Source organism: Megalobrama amblycephala, linkage group LG1, assembly GCF_018812025.1.
Source record: "Megalobrama amblycephala isolate DHTTF-2021 linkage group LG1, ASM1881202v1, whole genome shotgun sequence".
Classification (NCBI taxonomy): domain Eukaryota; kingdom Metazoa; phylum Chordata; class Actinopteri; order Cypriniformes; family Xenocyprididae; genus Megalobrama; species Megalobrama amblycephala.
In genome coordinates, this window is record NC_063044.1 from 3,858,201 (window position 1) to 3,877,800 (window position 19,600).

The 19,600-nt window shown below is 38.2% G+C and overlaps 3 protein-coding genes across 12 annotated transcripts in view; 2 read left to right on the top strand and 1 right to left on the bottom strand.

Annotated features, from left to right (window-relative positions):
* Positions 1 to 1,103, bottom strand: part of dnm2a (dynamin 2a) — a 62,282-nt gene extending 61,179 nt beyond the window's left edge. For 4 of the 10 annotated variants that reach the window (XM_048168404.1, XM_048168245.1, XM_048168491.1 and 1 more), the window contains exon 1: positions 648 to 1,101. In XM_048168404.1, the coding sequence (XP_048024361.1) occupies positions 648 to 808 (161 nt within the window). In that variant the 5' untranslated portion in view covers positions 809 to 1,101. Of the gene's footprint in view, positions 1 to 647 lie in introns of all 10 variants that reach the window. The other 6 variants (XM_048168176.1, XM_048168101.1, XM_048168013.1 and 3 more) reach the window with 2 other exon arrangements.
* A 520-nt stretch (positions 1,104 to 1,623) lies between these two features.
* On the top strand, positions 1,624 to 12,374 carry qtrt1 (queuine tRNA-ribosyltransferase 1). Its single transcript, XM_048168849.1, has 9 exons — positions 1,624 to 2,213; positions 2,304 to 2,372; positions 4,383 to 4,521; positions 6,191 to 6,385; positions 9,189 to 9,327; positions 9,424 to 9,499; positions 11,561 to 11,670; positions 11,885 to 11,969; positions 12,063 to 12,374. Exons 1-9 carry the CDS (start codon positions 1,932 to 1,934, stop codon positions 12,213 to 12,215), a joined length of 1,248 nt encoding a protein of 415 aa, XP_048024806.1. The 5' UTR covers positions 1,624 to 1,931; the 3' UTR covers positions 12,216 to 12,374.
* A 3,421-nt stretch (positions 12,375 to 15,795) lies between these two features.
* LOC125250441 (potassium channel subfamily T member 2) overlaps positions 15,796 to 19,600 on the top strand; it is a 96,393-nt gene continuing 92,588 nt past the window's right edge. Inside the window, exon 1 of the mRNA XM_048163018.1 lies at positions 15,796 to 15,884. Within this exon, the coding sequence (XP_048018975.1) occupies positions 15,796 to 15,884 (89 nt within the window). The remainder of the gene's footprint in view (positions 15,885 to 19,600) is intronic.

Sequence of the window (19,600 nt, forward strand, 5' to 3'; positions counted from 1 at the left end):
ACTACTTTTTTGGACATGACACCACTCTATTCTCGGAGTATTAAGCAAATATCGCGATACACAATATATAGTAGTAATCATTTAGTATCACATTATATTTTAAAATATAAAACCTGAAAGAATTACTCAGCCATGTTAAGGGTTTTTATAAGGGCATATACACAAAAGCATGACGTCAATGTCCAGACAAGTGTCAGTGTCGTAGGAAACGTGTAAACACATTAACACTCCGAACGAGGAAATGACTTTAACGGCTTAAGACACAGCAATGGATATCCTAGCGGTTTTGATTTCCCTTTTTATGCATTATTGAACTCTCAAGGACACTAGGGCTATAACTTCATCTGTGTTTGTTTGTGTGTGTGTGCAGTGCACTGTGCCGCCGACTTCCCCATTTTGCGCTCAGCTCCCACTTACGCCCATTTCATTGCAATGAATGAAGGCGAGAGTCAGCTTACGTCAACTGCGTAACTCACCTTTGTGAATGACACCCTATCCAAGTGCATCGAGTATAAAAACGCAGCTGGAAAGTAACAAATAAGACGTGTGTCTTCTTATTAAGTTAAATATTGATACATGTATCGAGCTAAGCTTTAGCATGCGATCGAAGTCAACCCAAAACAGAAACGGGTAACATAGTAACCAACCTGCCGACGAAATTTTCCAGCACGGAGCTTTTTCCGGCGCTCTGTCCTCCGACCACGGCTATCTGCGGCAGATCCAAGTTACAACTTTGGCCAATGGAACTGAAAGCATCTTGGAGTTTATTGATCAGGGGGATCAAATCCTCCATCCCCCGGTTGCCCATGGTTTCTGACCGTCTCTCAGCGCGCAGGAACGGGCTCGCGGCAGCACGGCGCTCGGGTTACTTTCAAGTGTTCAGTTTCCAGCCTTCAAACGCTTCCAGATCAGGCTGTCAAAGACAAATAACTCATAAATCACTCGCTGACAGGTAGATGGCGCGTATTAGGACGCATTCGTTAAGATCCTTCTTGTGATCTGAGGATCAATCATTCGTAAACTCACAAAACAAAACTTCTCGCTATCATCCGGTCAGGCGACATCCGACCTCCACCGGTGACGCAAGTCCCGCCTCCTGTCAACCGATGTCGTGCTATCCGATTGGTCCGAAAGAGCGCTTCCTGGTGTGTTCTATGTTTTGATTGGCTCGATCTTCGTTTCTAACTCAAACGGCGGAGGAGTGCTATTCGACGGCTCAAATGTCAATTTAGTTTCAGTGAAAATATTAGGAAAAGTCAACGTTGCAATATCGTACAATAAAACAATATTTTATTAAATGATGAATATACAATTACTGTAAGATTGCCGTGAATAAATGAACCATATTACCATTTTAATAATTTGTATCAAAATTATTGAGAATTATCATTAATACATTGTTTCGGGGTCTCCAGATTGTTATATATCCATTAGTAGAAAAAAATGTGATCACAAATTTAAGCGGAATTCACACAATAATGCAAATAAATTCTTATTTTAGGATTCTGATCTGGTTTCAGATTGACTGACTTTTGAGTCATTTATTGTGACGGGAAGTCCGACTCATTTCCGCGAATCGGTTCCTTCAAATCAATCATTCATTGATTATTTAACGTCATTACGTGACAACTGGCGTGACTAACGTAAGTCATGTAGGCACATTTGCCGTTTATAACGCATTTACTGTTTTATTAACAACCTGTTTTATTTAAGTTTTATTATTTTCAGTTTGTTCAAGCCACAATTCAGCCCATAAAACAAATTATTTAAAATCTATAATATAAATGCGTCGTACACTTACATTTATGAAAATAAATGTATTTGTCGTAAATGTATGTATCGTACATTTATGAAAAAGACAGTTAGTTGATTTGATTCGCGTGCGAGTCGTTCATTTTGAGTCGGATCTTTTTTATGAATCGCAAATCAAAATGGCTGCGCCCTTACACATCAGCACACATGAGTGTAAAGAGAGTATGGCATCAGTAAAGGCTGTATCCTCTGTTGCTCCTCTCGCTCTTCGTATCGTGGCGGAGTGTCCCGTGAGCAAGGCGAGGGCATGCACTCTTACTCTGCCCCACTGCGCTGTAAACACCCCGGTGTTCATGCCCGTGGGCACTCAGGGGACCCTGAAAGGCATCACTGTAGACCAGCTGGAGGATCTGGACTGCCAGATATGTCTGGGTAACACGTATCATCTGGGCATGAGACCGGTATGTGAGAGGAAATACTTCAGATTGTTTGATTGTTTCATCAGAACCAAAGCACTATGTTTAAGGCTGTTATTGTATGTGTCCAAACAGGGTCCTGAGTTAATAGAGAAAGCCAATGGATTGCACGGATTTATGAAGTGGAATAGAAATCTTTTAACGGTAATTATTTTTATTCTCAAATTATTCTGAAACACCAGAAGTACTAGTAAGAGTAGTAGTAAGACAAATTAGTAAAGTAGTAGTAAAACTAGTAAGAGTAGTTGTAAAACACACAGGTAAAACAAACAAAAGTTTGTTTTATTTTCTCTCTAATGCAGACAGCAAAGTCTTAAAGGGTTAGTTCACCTAAAAATGAAAATAATGTAATTTATAACTCACCCTCATGTCGTTCCACACCCGTAAGACCTTCATTCATCTTCAGAACACAAATTAAGATATTTTTGATGAAATCCAATGGCTCCGTGAGGCCTGCATTCAAAGCAATGACATTTCCCCTCTCAAGAACCATAAAGGTACTAAAAACATATTTAAATCAGTTCATGTGAGTACAGTGGTTCAATATTAATATTATAAAGCGACGAGAATATTTTTGGTGCACCAAAAAAACAAAATAACAACTTATTTAGTGATGGCCGATTTCAAAACACTGCTTCGGAGCTTTACGAATCGAATCAGTGACTCTGATTTCCTATCAAATGGCTAAACTGCTGAAATCACATGACTTTGGCACTTTGGCACTGTGTTTTGAGATCGGCTCAACACTATATTGTTGAAAAGTCGTTATTTTGTTTTTTTGGTGCACCAAAAATATTCTCGTCGCTTTATAATATTAATATTGAACCACTGTACTCACATGAACTGATTTAAATATGTTTTTAGTACCTTTATGGATCTTGAGAGAGGAAATGTCATTGCTGGCTATGGAGGCCTCACTGAGCCATCGGATTTCATCAAAAAATTTCTAAATTTGTGTTCTGAAGATGAATGAAGGTCTTACAGGTGTAGAACGACATGAGGGTGAGTAATAAATGACAGAATTTTCATTTTTAGGTGAACTAACCCTGTTTTTGCATTTAAATTTATGCGTTTAGCAGATGCTTTCATCCAAAGCGACTTACAATAATGGAACAAAAGCAATTTGTCAGAGCTCCAACGAGTTTTTATAGTGAATATAAATTATTAGAGTTTTGCCCTGCTCCGAAAATATTTCATAGGCTACATATGTGTTGTATAAAATACTTTCAAGCCAGCATGAAACATAAGTCTGCCAATTTCAATGTCTTATTGGAAATATTTACATACTAATAAATCATATAAAAAAATCTCTTAGAAATATTGGCACATTATACATACAATATTGTGTCCAACACAATATTTTAAGGCCCCGCTGCTTCCATATAGGCTGCTATGGTCCCCATATTTCCAATGAAATTATGACAAAGCTGCTTGTTTTCAGACTTTTTTTTTTTAATTAACAGAAACTGAGAGTATTGATATATTAAATGATTTATTTTCTGATTCCAGAAATTGCAAGAACTGCTTGTTCTTCAATAAGCACTACATTTATATCTTAATTTTATGTGTTTATGTGCTTGGTTTTAAGTGCCCATATTATGCGTTTTCATATATTACCTTTCATGTTGTGTGTAGTAAAGCTGTTTGTGATTATAAAAGGTCTGCAAAGTTTTAAAAATCAAAGTCCATGGCAAATAAAGTTGTAGTCTCCTAAAAGAAAGAACTGATTCTGAACTGCCTGAAATGAGTCTTCAGTAATTACAGTCTTAGTTTCTGCTCAAACCTACGTAGGTTTGCAACACATTTGAATAATGCCAGTCTGTGGTCTTCATTGGCTGCCCACGAACGTCTACTTTGACCCTCAAACACTGTAGTTGTAGCTGAGGCCTGGAAGAGTTTGGTTCTGATGCAGTTTTCTGCTTTGCGAAAGCAAATCCACATGTGGATCAAGTGCTGAGGAAGCAGAAATTCAGACATGGTGATGGGCATTTCGTTTCCAACACGCACTGTAAGCAGTCGACCAATCACAACAGACTAGGCCATCTGACCAATCAGAGCAGAGCAGTCTTTGAGAAATATGCTTTTTATATGCAATGTATATTATGAGCAAATGAAAGTGCGTTTTGCGTTTCACCCCAAAATTTCTTTTAATAGGACAGTGGCGGGTTCCAGATGGTGTCTCTAGTGGAGCTGTCTGAGGTGACGGAAGAGGGCGTCACGTTTCGTTCCCCTTATGACGGAAAGGAAATCCTGCTCACCCCTGAGCAATCCATCGCAATACAGAACAGCCTCGGTACGAGTCACAGGGTTATTATGCTTAAAGGTGCCCTAGAATTAAAAATTGAATTTATCTTGGCATAGTTAAATAACAAGAGTTCAGTACATGGAAATGACATACAGTGAGTCTCAAACTCCATTGTTTCCTCCTTCTTATATAAATCTCATTTGTTTAAAAGACCTCCGAAGAACAGGCGAATCTCAACATAACACCGACTGTTACGTAACAGTCAAGATCATTAATATGTACGACCCCAATATTTGCATATGCCAGCCCATGTTCAAGCATTAGACAAGGGCAGCCAGTATTAACGTCTGGATCTGTGCACAGCTGAATCATCAGACTAGGTAAACAAGCAAGGACAATAGCGAAAAATGGCAGATGGAGCAATAATAACTGACATGATTCATGATTACATGATATTTTTAGTGATATTTGTAAATTGTCTTTCTAAATGTTTCGTTAGCATGTTGCTAATGTACTGTTAAATGAGGTTAAAGTTACTATCGTTTCTTACTGTATTCATGGAGACAAGAGCCGTCGCTATTTTCATTTTTAAACACTTGCAGTCTGTATAATTCATAAACACAACTTCATTCTTTATAAATCTCTCCAACAGTGTGTAATGTTAGCTTTAGCCACGGATCACAGCCTCAAACTCATTCAGAATCAAATGTAAACATCTAAATAAATACTATACTCACATGATCCGATGTATGCATGCAGCATGCATGACGAACACTTTGTAAAGATCCATTTTGAGGGTTATATTAGCTGTGTGAACTTTGTTTATGCAATGATAGAGTCGAGAGCTCGGGAGGGGGCGGAGAGCGTGAGGAATTAAAGGGGCCTCAGCCTGAATCGGTGCATTTCAAATGATGCCCCAAAATAGGCAGTTAAAAAAATGTATTAAAAAAATCTATGGGGTATTTTGAGCTGAAACTTGACAGACACATTCAGGGGACACCTTAGACTTATATTACATCTTGTAAAAAAAAAAAAGTTCGATGGCACCTTTAATACTAAAACCATTAAAAAAAGCTTGTATAATAATAAAGTTAACATTATAGAGTTAGTTCACCCAAAAATGAAAATTCTGTCATTATTTACTCAGCCTCATGTTGTTATGGTTGACCATGTTTGGTTCGTTTACCATATCTGATCAATGTATGTTCGCTGATTGGTGTTTATATGTGAATAAAAGCCTAAATTAAATCTTTTCATCATATAAAGTGATCATGTCGCTTCAGAAGACTTGGATAAAACCGCTCGACTCAAGTGGATTTATTTTATGATCTCTTAATGAACATTTTGAAGCATCACAGTTTTGGGTGAACAGACTTTCAATGGAGGGACAGAAAGCTCTCAGATTTCATTAAAAAGATCTTAATTTGTGTTACAAATATAAACAAAAGCCTTACAGGATTGGAACGACATGAGAGTGAGTAAGTGATGACAGAATTTTCTTTGTGAAATAAAATAAAATACAAAAAAAACAAAAAAAAAACATGAACTTTTATATTTCAGCTATTGCCAAGCCAACATATTGCCCATTTTAATTTAATTAGAAAATAGAGAATATAAATATAAAAACAAATTAAGAATATTAAGTCCTGTTGCAGATCATTGTCTTTCAACCAGTTCAGAATATGTAACAAATGCTTGTTGAAATCTTTGTGTGCAGGTTCAGACATCATGATGCAGCTGGATGACGTGGTCAGCAGTACGGTGAAAGGCCCGCGGGTGGAGGAGGCCATGCACCGCTCTGTGCGCTGGCTGGACCGCTGTATCAAGGCAAATAAGAATCCAGACCGGCAGAACCTGTTCGCCATTATTCAAGGGGGGCTTGATGCCAAACTGCGCAAGGCCTGTTTAGATGGTGAGCGCTGCAGGACTGCAACAGCGGCATTAGTGCAACAGCACAGCGTAAAAACCATATTAAAATGCCATTAACATACAAAAGTTTCGGGTCAGTAGGAAAAGGTTTAAAGAAATAAACACTTTCATTCAGCAAGAACACATTAATGTGATCAAAAGTGACAGTAAAATCATTTATAATATTACAAAATATTTCTATTTCAGTAAAATGCTGTACTTTTGAATTTTCTATTCATCAAAGAATCATGACAAAAAAACAGTTTCTACAAAAATGTTAACGATTATCTATCTTTCCATTCAATGTTGCGAATTTAAATGAAGCGCAAAATTGGAATATCACATAAAACATTTTGTGTTTCCAAGTTGATGCAATCAGGGCTCTTTTTTTAGTACATCATAAATGCGCAGCTGAAACGCATGAATGCTGTCATGTTATCTTTGGCCCAGGCATTTCAGAATGACCAAACCAACATTTGAGATGGGTTATGTGCATTTTTATGTTTATGCATTTATGCACATCTTGCCTTTTCCGTCCAATGTTTTTTAATGCAATATCGCAAAATTTGCATACAAACAGTGTGACGCTAAAGACTGAAGTAATGATAATGAAAATTCAGCTTTGATCACAGGAATAAATTACATTTTAAAAGATATTAACGTAGAAAAATGTTATTTTAAAGTCCCCCTGTGGTGAAAATCAAGTTTTTAATGTTGTTTATATGTCTATATGGTGTTTTAATATGCTTAAAGCTGCTGTCCGCGATTTCTGGCCCTCTAGTGGTTAATAAACAGAACTGCACGCGTCTTGCGGAAGAACATTGTAGCCGGAGCTACTTTTGTCCGTGTAGGTCTATGGCGAGTCACGCAGTTACTGTGATACTCTGCGGCGAATCCTACCAGTCCGGTCTGAAATAGTCAGAATATAAACACTTACATTATTATAAGTGTACCATAATGATTCAGGATAAGACAAAAACACGGTTTGGAAAATGGATTCATGTTGTATATTCTCATTATATAATTTTTGTAAATTTTTAACACAAAAAAAGTTGCGGAAAGCAGCTTTAAAGACAAACCATGTGCAAATTCAGGACCATTCAGGAAAGTCAGGACCATTGCTGAGTATTTTCTATTTAAAACTGCAATGAAAAAAAGTTTGAAATCGCTGGTGTTTTTGACATCACAAACTACCTCGTAACCAATCACGTCAACGTGCCAATGGGCTTTAGCATATCATTAACTGACCATGCTAGTGAGTCTCAAAAGAAGCCAGGTTATCCCATTATGTTATTCTGTTGATATGAAAAATCAGGTAGATTTAGCAATATAGCAGGTGTATGATATACATTACGATGTTATAATGAACTATATGCCTTTCTCCACTGATGTTCTGAGTTCAAAGCATTTCTAAGCATATTGAATTTCAGAAGGCAGCTGTCTGACTCTGAGATGAAGAACATGGTGTGTGTAACATTAGAAACACATTATTAGCTGTTTGATAACGCAATCAAGCAAAACGCTAATCAAATTAATTACCGTTATGTGTCCGACATTGTAAAAAGCGATACCATTGTGCAGCGTTTACCTCAGAAAGTTGACCAAGTGGATCTCTGAGCTCGTGCGAGGGAGTGGAGGCGGGGCTAATTAGCATATTCATAGATCCGTGTATAATAAAGGAAGCAAGGGTGTAGAGTTACATTCAAGCTATTTTAAAGGATTAGTTCACTTTAAAATAAAAAAATTACCCCAAGATTTACTCACTTTCAACCTGTCTTAGGTGTATATGACTTTCTTCTTTCTGATGAACACAATCTGAGATATATTAATAAATATAATGACGCATCCAAGCTTTATAATGGTAGTGAATTGGAAACCACGTGTATGAAGCTCAAGAAAGTGCATCCATCCATCATAAACGTACTCCACACTGCTTCAGGTGGTTAATAAAGGTCTTCTGAAGTGAAGCGATGCGTTTGTCTAAGAAAAAATCCATATTTAACAAGTTATGAAGTAAAATATCTAGCTTCCGCCCGACCGCCTTCCATATTCAACTTACGAAGAAAGTGTAATGCCTCTCGCAGTTCAAAATGCTTACACAACATCCTACGCCTTCCGTATTCAACTTACGTAAAGAGCTTAACTGACACGACGTCAATTACGCTTCAGGATACTTATTAACATAACTCTGATTGTGTTCATTAGAAAGAAGAAAGTCATATACACCTAGGATGGCTTGATAGTGAATAAACCTTGAGGTAACTTTCATTTTAAAGTGAACTAGCCTTTAAAGAAAAAAAAAACATTTAAATATGTCATTTTGGTGATCAAAGATGAGTTTTAAGGAATACAATTATTAACTACAGGGGGAATTAAAATTTTAGTAAGATTTCAAAATATTACTGTTTTCACTGTATTTTTGATCAAAGAACTGTTGCCTTGGTGAGCAGAAGAGACTCCGACCCCGAAACTTTTGAACAGCAGTGACCCTGAAAAGAATTTGGACACCTAAATGTCTGAATGTCATTGCATAAGAGACAAAATATCAAACCAAGTGGCATCTGTAAAAAAAAAAAAAAAAAGATATTTCTCAGAACAACCTTTAATTTTCTGAACCATTTTTTGAATGACACTTCACCAGCTGGTGTCACAGCTGGTTTCAGAGTCACGTCCCTGCAGAGTAACCACAGATGTCGTTCATCACACTATGAACATGCTCCGCTAACATTTGACAAATGCAACCTGAAGCATTAATCATATTTACACCCCAAATTGCTAGAGTTTTCCCTTTTCGTTTCTTCTCTCAGAAATGACGAAGCGTGATGTGCCGGGCTTCGCCATTGGTGGGTTGAGTGGGGGAGAGGAAAAGGATGACTTCTGGAAGATGGTGACTCTCAGCACAGACCACCTCCCCAGAGAAAAGCCCCGCTACCTCATGGGAGTCGGGTAAGACATTGTGCTTGTGCTTTCGTTTACTGTTGTTACACTTTTCATTATTTGTGAGAATTGGTTGTTGATTGTCTCTTTTACTGTGTGTTTTAGCTATGCACTAGACCTGGTGGTCTGTGTTGCCTTGGGCTGTGACATGTTTGACTGTGTTTTCCCAACGCGAACAGCAGTAAGTGTTGGACTTCTGTTGACCTCCCTTTCTGTTGATCCTTCAGAAATCACTTTAATATTTTCAAAAGAGCAGCATTTATTTGAAATGGAAATCTTTTGTAGCAATGTAATTATCTTTGCTTTCACCCCAAACTCTCTCTCTCTCTGCTCTCTGCCTTGGTTTGCTTTTGTAAGATATATATATATATATATATATATATATATATATATATATATATATATATATATATATATATATATATATCCAGATATTTTTTTAGCTATATCATCTACTCCTACTTTCATTATGTAATCTTCCTATTCTACAATGTTTATCAAAATGCAGTCCTCAGAAACATTTTATTAGAGATTCTGCAATGCTTTGGTCTGTCAGGATAAACCTAGAAGAGTTTTAAAGGGGTCCTATTGTGTTTTTTTACATTTCCGGCTTTCTTTAGTGTTTAATGTTGCTGTTTGAGCATGACAAAGGTCTGTGATGTTACAAAGCACAATTTCACTTCAGAAAGTATTATTCTCTATATTAGTAACAGTGTTTCTGAACTCCCTGAAATGCCTTGATTGTAGTCTAGAGTTTTCTTCTGGGAACCAACATCTCACAATATTCCTCATTTTAAAATAAGTCCTGCCCAAGGAAGGCATATGCAAAATAAAAGGGCCGAGGCCTGGTTGAGTTGAGTTAGTATTGCGTTGAAACTTGCTGTTATGGTTACATTTCCGAAATGATCTCCAAGCGGTTGACCAATCACAACACACTGGTCCAGCTGACGAATCAGAGCACATTCCACTTTTCAGAAGGAGGGGCTTCATAGAGACTGGAATTAAATGGAGTGTTACTGACAGACTGGGAAGAGAGGTGCTGCAACAATGTCAAATATGTGAAAAATAATGTGTTTTTGAACATTCAAGCATGAAAACGTATTCTAAAAATGTACCCTAATGCTCTGTTTCCACCTGGTATTAAGATGCGGTCAATCGGATCACAAGTAGATGAGGGAGACACACTCGTATACACCCGTCTCTTCTGTCCACTTTCAACCACTTCTGTCCTGATTTCTTCAAGGGGAGGGTCTATAGGTGGGTAAATGTATGGAGTTTTTCAGATCTTTCGAGCTAATGGACAAAATAAGCTCACGCAATTTACATATGAATGCAAAAGGAGACGATGGAAAAACATGCGGAGAGCAGCAGCTTCCGTTTCTGCTCTGACGGACCTGCCGAACGCTGTGAGTGTGTGTTAGAAATCAGGAATGGTGAGAGAACATTGTGCTTGGTATGTTTTCATCTTCAATCAAACATGGGTCTTCAGCCGACAAAGTTTAAATTCCGTCTGGCTAGCGTGCTTCCCATAATGTTTACACATTCGGTCAGTAGATGAGAATAGGTGGTCTTTTGGTGACCATTATATGAGCATTTACACCATGAAAATAATCAGATCAAATGCGTTTTCGACTACCTCTGGAAGTGGTCGAAAGTGGACAAGCTCAAAATGTTTTAGACTCTATTTATACCTGTATTTAGCGTTGTCCATTTGTGATCCGATTGACCGAAACGCATCTTAATACCAGGTGGAAACTAGGGCTGACCGATATATCGCATGCGATTGTCACGCGCATTTCGTCAGTAAAGCCGGTTCCCTGATTACCGCTAAATCGCCATCACCTGCTTTCAAATGGAGCGGCATTTAATAGACAGAGCCGTAGATCACTGACAAGCTACGCAATATCGCGTTCATCATCGAAGGCGATTCATCTGCGATATGAACGCGATATTGCGTAGCTTGTCAGTGAACTACAATTCTGTCTATTAAATGCCACTCCATTTGAAAGCAGGTGATGGCGATTTAGCGGTAATCAGGGAACCGGCTTTACTGACGAAATGCGCGTGACAATCGCATGCAATATATCGGTCAGCCCTAGTGGAAACGGCCCAAAAAACAAAATCAAGGGCATAACAGGTCCTCTTTAAGGCTTTAGAACTGTGCAGAAATCCAGGATAAATGTTTACAATGATCTTGTCAGTATTTCTCTCATTTTAATGAGGCTATGTCTGGTTGTTTCAGAGATTTGGATCCGCTTTAGTTCCCTGGGGATCTCTGCAGCTCAAACAAAAACAATATGCTAAAGACTTTCAGCCGATTGATCCTGACTGCCAGTGTCCCACCTGCAGGAGGTACAGACATCTGTCTGGAATTTAACAGCATAAATTATTGGATTAGTATGCTGATGTTCATCTGTTTGCTGTACTTAGATGAATAGTTCACCCCCCTCCCCCGACCATTTCAGACCATTTTGATCCATAAATGATCCTTATTCCATACAAAATCTCTCTCTTCAAAACCTAAAGATGATTGTAAATCCTTTTTTCTTTGTCTCGACAATGGCAGACACAGTCGGGCTTACCTTCACGCCTTGTTCAAGAGTGACACTGCAGCTATGCATCACATCACCATCCATAACATCTCTTACCAGGTAATTACCAACCAGGGTGACAAATGTACTACGTGTTTTTTATACCGTATCTATTATTATTGCTGTCACTTAATTTCCTCCTGTCCACATTAGCTCACCCTCATGCGTTCAGTGCATCAGAGCATCATAGATCAGAGGTTTCCTGAGTTTGTGAAGGCGTTCATGAAGAGGATGTTCCCGTCCAGTGAGCAGTATCCCAGCTGGGCTGTAGAGGCACTGCAGTCAGTCAACATCACCCTCAGCTGAAGCTGACATCAGGAACATGATGAGAGCTGCATTTTAAAGAAGAAAAAGACTTGCTGTTTTTTAATGGATTTGATTTTTTTGGTGTTTCTTTTTTAAATACTAACATTTTTACCATGTAAAGTAAAATATCTCTGTTTTGTAAATAAAAACTATCATTTTCAATTGCATCAACTCTCTTTTGTCAAAATGAAATGGAAATGTTGACAGACTTTTTTATAGAATATAAATATAGTTTATTCTTTATCTTTCATTATATCAATATAATCTTGTTTGTTCAACCATTAGCGAAGCAATGCGTTTGTGTAAGAAAAATATCCATACTTAACAAGTTATAAAGTAAAATATCTAGCTTCCGCCAGACCGCCTTTCCGTATTCAACTTAGGAAGAAAGTGTAACGCCTCTTGCATTCTATGTCCTACGCCTTCCATATTCAACTTACAAAAAAAGCTTACAGGGTTAGTTCACCCAAAAATGAAAATTCTGTCATTTATTACTCACCCTCATGTCGCTCCACACCTGTAAGATCTTCATTCATCTTCAGAACACAAATTAAGATATTTTTGATCAAATCCAATGGCTCAGTGAGGCCTTCATTGCCAGCAAGATAATTAATACTGATTCAAAACAAAAGATTCATAAAGCTTCGAAGCTTCATGAAGCAGTGTTTTGAAATCGCCCATCACTAAATATTGTTAAAGTCGTTATTTTGTTTATTTGGTGCACAAAAAGTATTCTCATCGCTTCATAACATTTGAACTGTGTCATAACATTTTAAATATGTCTTTAGTAGCTTTTTGGGCTTTTGAAAGTGTTAATTGTCTTGCTGTCAAAGGAGGCCTCACTGAGCCATCTGTGTTCTGAAGATGAACGAAGGTCTTACGGCTGTGGAACAACATGAGGGTCAGTAATTAATGACAGAATTTTCATTTTTGGGGGAACTAACCCTTTAACTTTCACAACGCCAGTTAGCTTTTTCTATAAGTTGAATAGGCCTATGGAAGGCGGTCTGGTGGAAGCTAGATATTTTACTATATAACTTGTTAAAGGGACAGTTCACCCAAAAATGAAAATTTGATGTTTATCTGCTTACCCCCAGAGCATGCAAGATGTAGGTGTCTTTGTTTCTTCAGTAGAACACAAATGATGATTTTTAACTCCAACTGTTGCGGTCTGTCAGTCGTATAATGCATGTCAATGGGAACAAAATCTATGAGAGTAAAAAAAAACATGCACAGACAAATCCAAATTAAACCCTGCGGCTCGTGATGACACATTGATGTCCTAAGACACGAAACGATCGGTTTGTGTGAGAAACCTAACAGTATTTATATAATTTTTTACCTCTAATACACCACTATGTCCAACTGCGTTGAGCGTGCGCATGGCATCCGGTGCGTGAGGTGTGTACGCGCTCTGGTGTAGTTTACGCAATCTCTTGTACGTATACGTCACTCATTGTTTACACAGTACACAAACATTGTAGGTACGACGATTAATCAAAATGGTACTTACTTGCGCTTATTCGAATTGTTCAAACGGACTTAAAACTAAAAGATTACACTCTCTCGCGCGAACTCATTCGGGAGTGGTGACTTTTCACATATTTCCAACTTCTGAGCCTGATCGCCTGAAGTTATGGTTGATTGCTCTTCAAACCATCAGCTGTGCCTATGGTTTTTCCACATCCATCTGAGGTATGTGAATAAGATCTTTGTATGTGTCCTTTTTATTTGTAAAGCTGCCCTTACGAAAAGTAACAAAATAAAATGAAGTTTTGATGTAATAAAACCATGTTTTTAGTGGTTTACTTCCATTTGTATAACAACTGTTGTACTACAGGCACCATGTTTAAACTACGCCAGAGTGCGTACACACCTCACGCACCGAATGCCATGTGCTCAAGGCAGTTGGACATAGTGGTGTATTAGAGGTACAAAATGATATAAATACTGTTCAGTTTCTCACATAAACTGATCGTTTTGTGTCTTAGGACATCAATGTGTCGTCACGTGCCGCAGGGTTTAATTTGGATTTGTCTGTGCGTGTTTTTTTACTCTTATAGACTAAGTTCCCACTGACATGCATTATACGACTGACAGACCACAACGGTTGCAGTTAAAAATCATCATTTGTGTTCTACTGAAGAAACCAAGTCACCTACATCTTGAATGCCCAGGGGGTAAGCAGATAAACATCAAATTTTCATTTTTGGGTGAACTATCCCTTTAAATATGGATATTTTTCTTACACAAATGCATCACTTTGCTTCAGAAGGCCTTTATTAACCCCCTGCAGCTGTGTGGAGTATGTTTATGATGGATGGATGCACTTTCTTCAGCTTCATACACGTCGTTTCCCGTTCACTGCCGTTATAAAGCTTGGATGCGTCAGGATATTTATTAATATAACTCTGATTGTGTTCATCAGAAAGAAGAAAGTCATAAACACCTTGGATGGCTAGGGGAAAAAAAATCTTACTGACCCCAAACATTCAAACACTATTTTGCATATAACCTTAGCCTTGAATGATCTTTACTGTGTTTTAATGGCATTCCGCATCATTAAAGCCATGGTGTGAATCGCTCTAATGCCTCAACTGAACACATGTGCCGGGAAAAAGACCATCAAAACCTTTAAAGGTTAAGGTTATATATAAAACCTTTCAGTCGCTAAGCAGGGAAGATTTATTGTGCTTCTCCCACAGGCAGCCACTAGGGGTCAGAGCGCTCAAGATCTCACTGTGGAATGGATTAATATTGACAGCTTCAGAGCTGCAACTGGAGACTCGATTCTGTTCCAGTGGAGAAATCGAATGTGACAACACAATTAATTTGACTCCAGCGTGGAAATTTGACTTATTTGATTTTGATTGCATTATTATGCTAACTGCATATGCATGCGGATAAAGCATGTCAAACACCGCAACAGGTGTTCCCCTTCACTTTCTGCACATTTCATGCGGCTTATTTGCAAACCTATCACATTTGAGTGGGTATATAAATTTGCTGCACTATTTTTGGTAAAGCTGATGTGAAATGAATCATTTATGGCAGCGATGGAGATGGGTATTTCATTGCCTACATTACTGCTTTTTGATTGACTGTAAGCTTTGATTGACATAGCAGACATATAAACGGAGTTCAAGTAAGTGCGTGGACTTGTTGCCATCTCATGCATTTTACAACAATGCAGCAGACGAAATTACTTCATGCGGCGTGCAAGTAGATGGATTATAAATGAACTTGCCCACCCCTCAAATAGCACATGCTTCAATCAATACAGGACCATGGTGAAATAATGCACTGCAGCAATAACTGGTAACTGTTACAGGTGATGTGAAACAGCTTGTGTCAGCAGTGGAGCAGGATGTCCAGGCAGGCGCTCTGTCTTGTGTCAGTGTTTTGTGAGCTCAGGGAGGCACCAGTTGCTCAGCCGCTGCTGTGATAGTGGACCCGCGTCTCTGTTGTGATGACAACACTTTATATATGTGAGCAACCTGAAACAATCACAGCGGAGGGATAAGCGAGGGCGAAGGCGTTTTAATTTCCACCCCACGTTGATTTGTGCCCTGTTCCGACTATGGTGGAGCTGGAGAAGGAGGTTCTGCCGCTGCCGCCGCGGTACCGGTTCCGAGACCTGTTGCTCGGGGACTGGCAGACGGACGACAGGTAGAGCAACTTCAACTCTTCAGCTTATGTTTACATACGTGCTTTACCAATGACACACGCTTCCAGTTGAAATAACTACATATGAGCACTGCACAAGGAATTACTCAAGAATTATGGGCATTGTAGCCTACTAGTATGAGTGTGAATTTTAGTAATAGCCGTAGTATTAGCATTAGAGTATTGGTACAGTAACCTACTGGTATTGGTTGTATCAGTAGTAGCTATTGGTATGCACTAGCTTTAGTAATATCATTAGTATTAGAAAGAGTATTAGTAGTTAATATTATAATTATTAAGATTATTAATAGACTGTTACAGCCTGCTTGTATCAGTGTGAGTATGTATTATACAGTCTTTAAACTTATTAAGCATCTTGTGATGCTCACAAATGCTGTCTAGCTAGGCAGTCTGTGTGTTTATCCTGGCTTGCGTAGTTGTTTAATGCAGTCTTTTACGCAGTCTGGTCACATTTAGATCTCTTTGACTTCAAACAGCCATTTTACAGACAGCAAAAGCAGAAAAGGATGAACTGACAAATATTTGGGTTTGTGCATGCTTGTATCATGTATCTAATATCTAACGTGATGATGTTTTGCACACCTCAGATGATATTACTGCCTGTTTATTCAGTTCAGTCTAGCAGTTTACAGTGCCATGCATCACTGGGTTTCCAAATTAATGCAGAAACATGAAGATGGTATATTTAAAATATTTTTTAATGGCATCTTTTTGTATACTATAAATGAAGGCCAGTATCACCAATACCAACACTGCTATGGATGTCTCTATAAATGTCTCTCTCTCTCTCTCTCTCTCTCTCTCTCTCTCTCTCTCTCTCTCTTTCAATTTCTGAGGATGAAATGAGTAATTATAGCTGTTCAACGGCAACATTTTACAAACCAGTACAATTCTCGATTCCAATTTTTAATCGCACAACAAAAACTACTTGCCTAACTAATATTACGTTCAAACATTTTTAAAGACAAGACCAAATAAACAAATTACAAGTGATAGCACAAATACAAAAGAACAAAGATGCAAATTAAATAAACAGTGCTTTAAGTTTTTCAGGTAAGTTGTAACAGTAATATTCAGGTAAGAAAACTACAGAAACTGAATAAAGTAATAAAATGTAAAGTAACACTGCATTGTCTTCACTGTATAGCCTAAAACATAGATTAATCCTTAATAAAGCTACAAAAGTTATTCAGTCAAGAGCAGTGAGTGATTTTCTCTTTTCTTTGATCGACAGACTGCAGCAGGTATATTAGGCTGCTGTCACTTTAAGATTGCACATGACACACCTGACACTCATCCGTTTTTGTATTTACGTTCATTTAAGATTTCTTAAATTATTTAAAGGATTAGTCCACTTTCAAATAAAATCTTGATAATTTACTCACCCCCATGTCATCCAAGATGTCCATGTCTTTCTTTTGTCAGTCGAAAAGAAATGAAGGTTTTTGATGAAAACATTCTCCTTATAATGGACTTCAATGGCCTCCAAACGATAGAAGGTCAAAATTACAGTTTCAGTGCAGCTTCAAAGGGCTTAAACGATACCAGACGAGGAATAAGGCTACGTCCACACAAAGCCGGAGCTTGCCCTATCCGATCTTTTTTTTTCCCCTCGTCTCAAGAAATATCTGCATCCACACGAAACCACTGAAACGATGTAGTATACATGCCAGACCAGTATGTGGCGCTGTAATTCTGCCACAGAGAGACACTTAAAGCAGCGAATAAAACTTGGAGCATGCGCATAAACCTTGCACGCTGTATACAAACTATAGTAAAGATTAAAAATAACGCTTTATTTTGGCTCAGTAGCTTCTGCAACACTAACACAAGCATCTAGAGTCTGCTATTGTTGTTGTTGTAGCTGTTTTGTGCTGTTAGCGGCGTCTGACTAGGGTCGACACGTGGGGTGATGACATCATCGTTTCTCAAAATATACGGATTGGCTGTCCACACGAAAACGCAAAGACAGCGTTTTCAGATTTATCCACTCTGGGACCCGGTTTCAAAAAATAGTAGTTCCACCTTCTGAAAACGCCGGATCCATGTGGACGAAACGCCTATCCGATACAAAATTTGTGCGTATTCACAAAAACGCATCTTCGTGTGGATGGGGCCTAAGGGTCTTATCTAGCGAAACGATCGGTCATTTTCGAAAAAAAAAATGTAAATGTATATGCTTTTTATAAACAAATGATTGCCTTCCAAGTGGTTCCGCCAAAACCGCATTTCCATATTCTTCAAAAAGTTTACGCTGTATGTCCTACGCCTTCCCTATTCAATTTGCGGAACGAACGCAGTGCCAGTTAAATTTTTTCCGTAAGTTGAATAGGGAAGGCGTAGGACATACAGCGTAAGCTTTTTGAAGAATACGGAAAGTGGAAGCATGTACAAAGGCGATCATTTGTTTATATATCAAGCATATACATTTACGTTTTTTTGAAAATGACCGATTGTTTCGCTAGATAAGACCCTTATTCCTCGTCTGGTATCATTTAAAGCCCTTTGAAGCTGCACTGAAACTGTAATTTTGACCTTCAACCGTTTGAAGACCATTGAAGTCCACTATAAGGAGAATAATCCTGGAATGTTTTCATCAAAAACCTTAATTTCTTTTCGACTGAAGAAAGAAAGACATGAACATTTTGGATGTTATCCAAGTAAATTATCAGGAAAATTTTACGAGGATAATCACCAAAACTGGCATTATTATATAATTTTGTGTGCTTGTCTGTTGAAGCCTGATGAGATGCAAAAGAGAACTTAGTTCAGTACTCGCACGCTGTCTGAAGCGGCTTTCGGGAAGTTATTTTTCCTCCTTTGCATAGAAGTAAAAATAAGTTGGAAATACCATTACAGCGATATTTTTAACAAACATCCAGACGCCATCCGCTCTGCTGAGAGAGATGTTTAGATGAATATAAATGTGTGCTGTGTGCTTTTCGAACGTGATTAATAATTGAAAATTCTTATTTTTAATGGGTTAAACAGAAAATATTAATCACAGAAACAAACACATTATTTTGACAGTCCTAATATATAGATAGGCCTATTTCAATCACTCATCAATCACTTATCAATCACTCAATTGTAGCAAATCTAAAGAGTATTCAACGCTTTCTTAAATGTCAATTTACCTGTAATATCATGGTATATTGTGAGAGCGACGGCACCTAAATGTTCACATAAGCTAAATATGCCATTTAGCCAGACAGTGGAACATAAAAATCTGCATTGTATGTTTGACACTCCGTTGCTAGGTGAGGAATGAGGACCAAAACACTCTAGTCCTTTAGAAAGATAAGAATGAGTTTTCTCCCTTGCTTCTGGTCTTCCTGAGTGGGCGTTTAAAATGCACTAATTGGCGAGCGTTCATTCGTAAGAGGGTTAAAAGTAGGGGACATGTCTTCATAAATGGTGCAGCTACTTCAGGTGATAATTCCTCATTTGAAACAGCCTCCATTTGACAGTTTCAAAGGGATCTCATTACTGAAATCATATCTAATCACTCTCACCTACTGGGGATTGATTATGTTATTTGCCTATCAGAGAGCGTGCGGGGGTGGCAAATGCTGTGGTTTGTCGCTCTCCCCGTGGATGCGTTTTGTAGTACAGCAGCTGATAAAGATAGAGAAGCTTGTTTCCTGTACTGACAACCCACTGGAACACTGTCACTGCATAAAGCTTACAATCCAATT

Coding starts and splice junctions, on each gene's coding strand:
- qtrt1 (XM_048168849.1), top strand. CDS start 1,932: ATGGCTGCGCCCTTACACATCAGCACACATGAGTGTAAAGAGAGTATG. Junction 9,328..9,423: donor CGCTACCTCATGGGAGTCGG/GTAAGACATTGT, acceptor TGTGTGTTTTAG/CTATGCACTAGACCTGGTGG. Junction 11,970..12,062: donor TCCATAACATCTCTTACCAG/GTAATTACCAAC, acceptor TGTCCACATTAG/CTCACCCTCATGCGTTCAGT.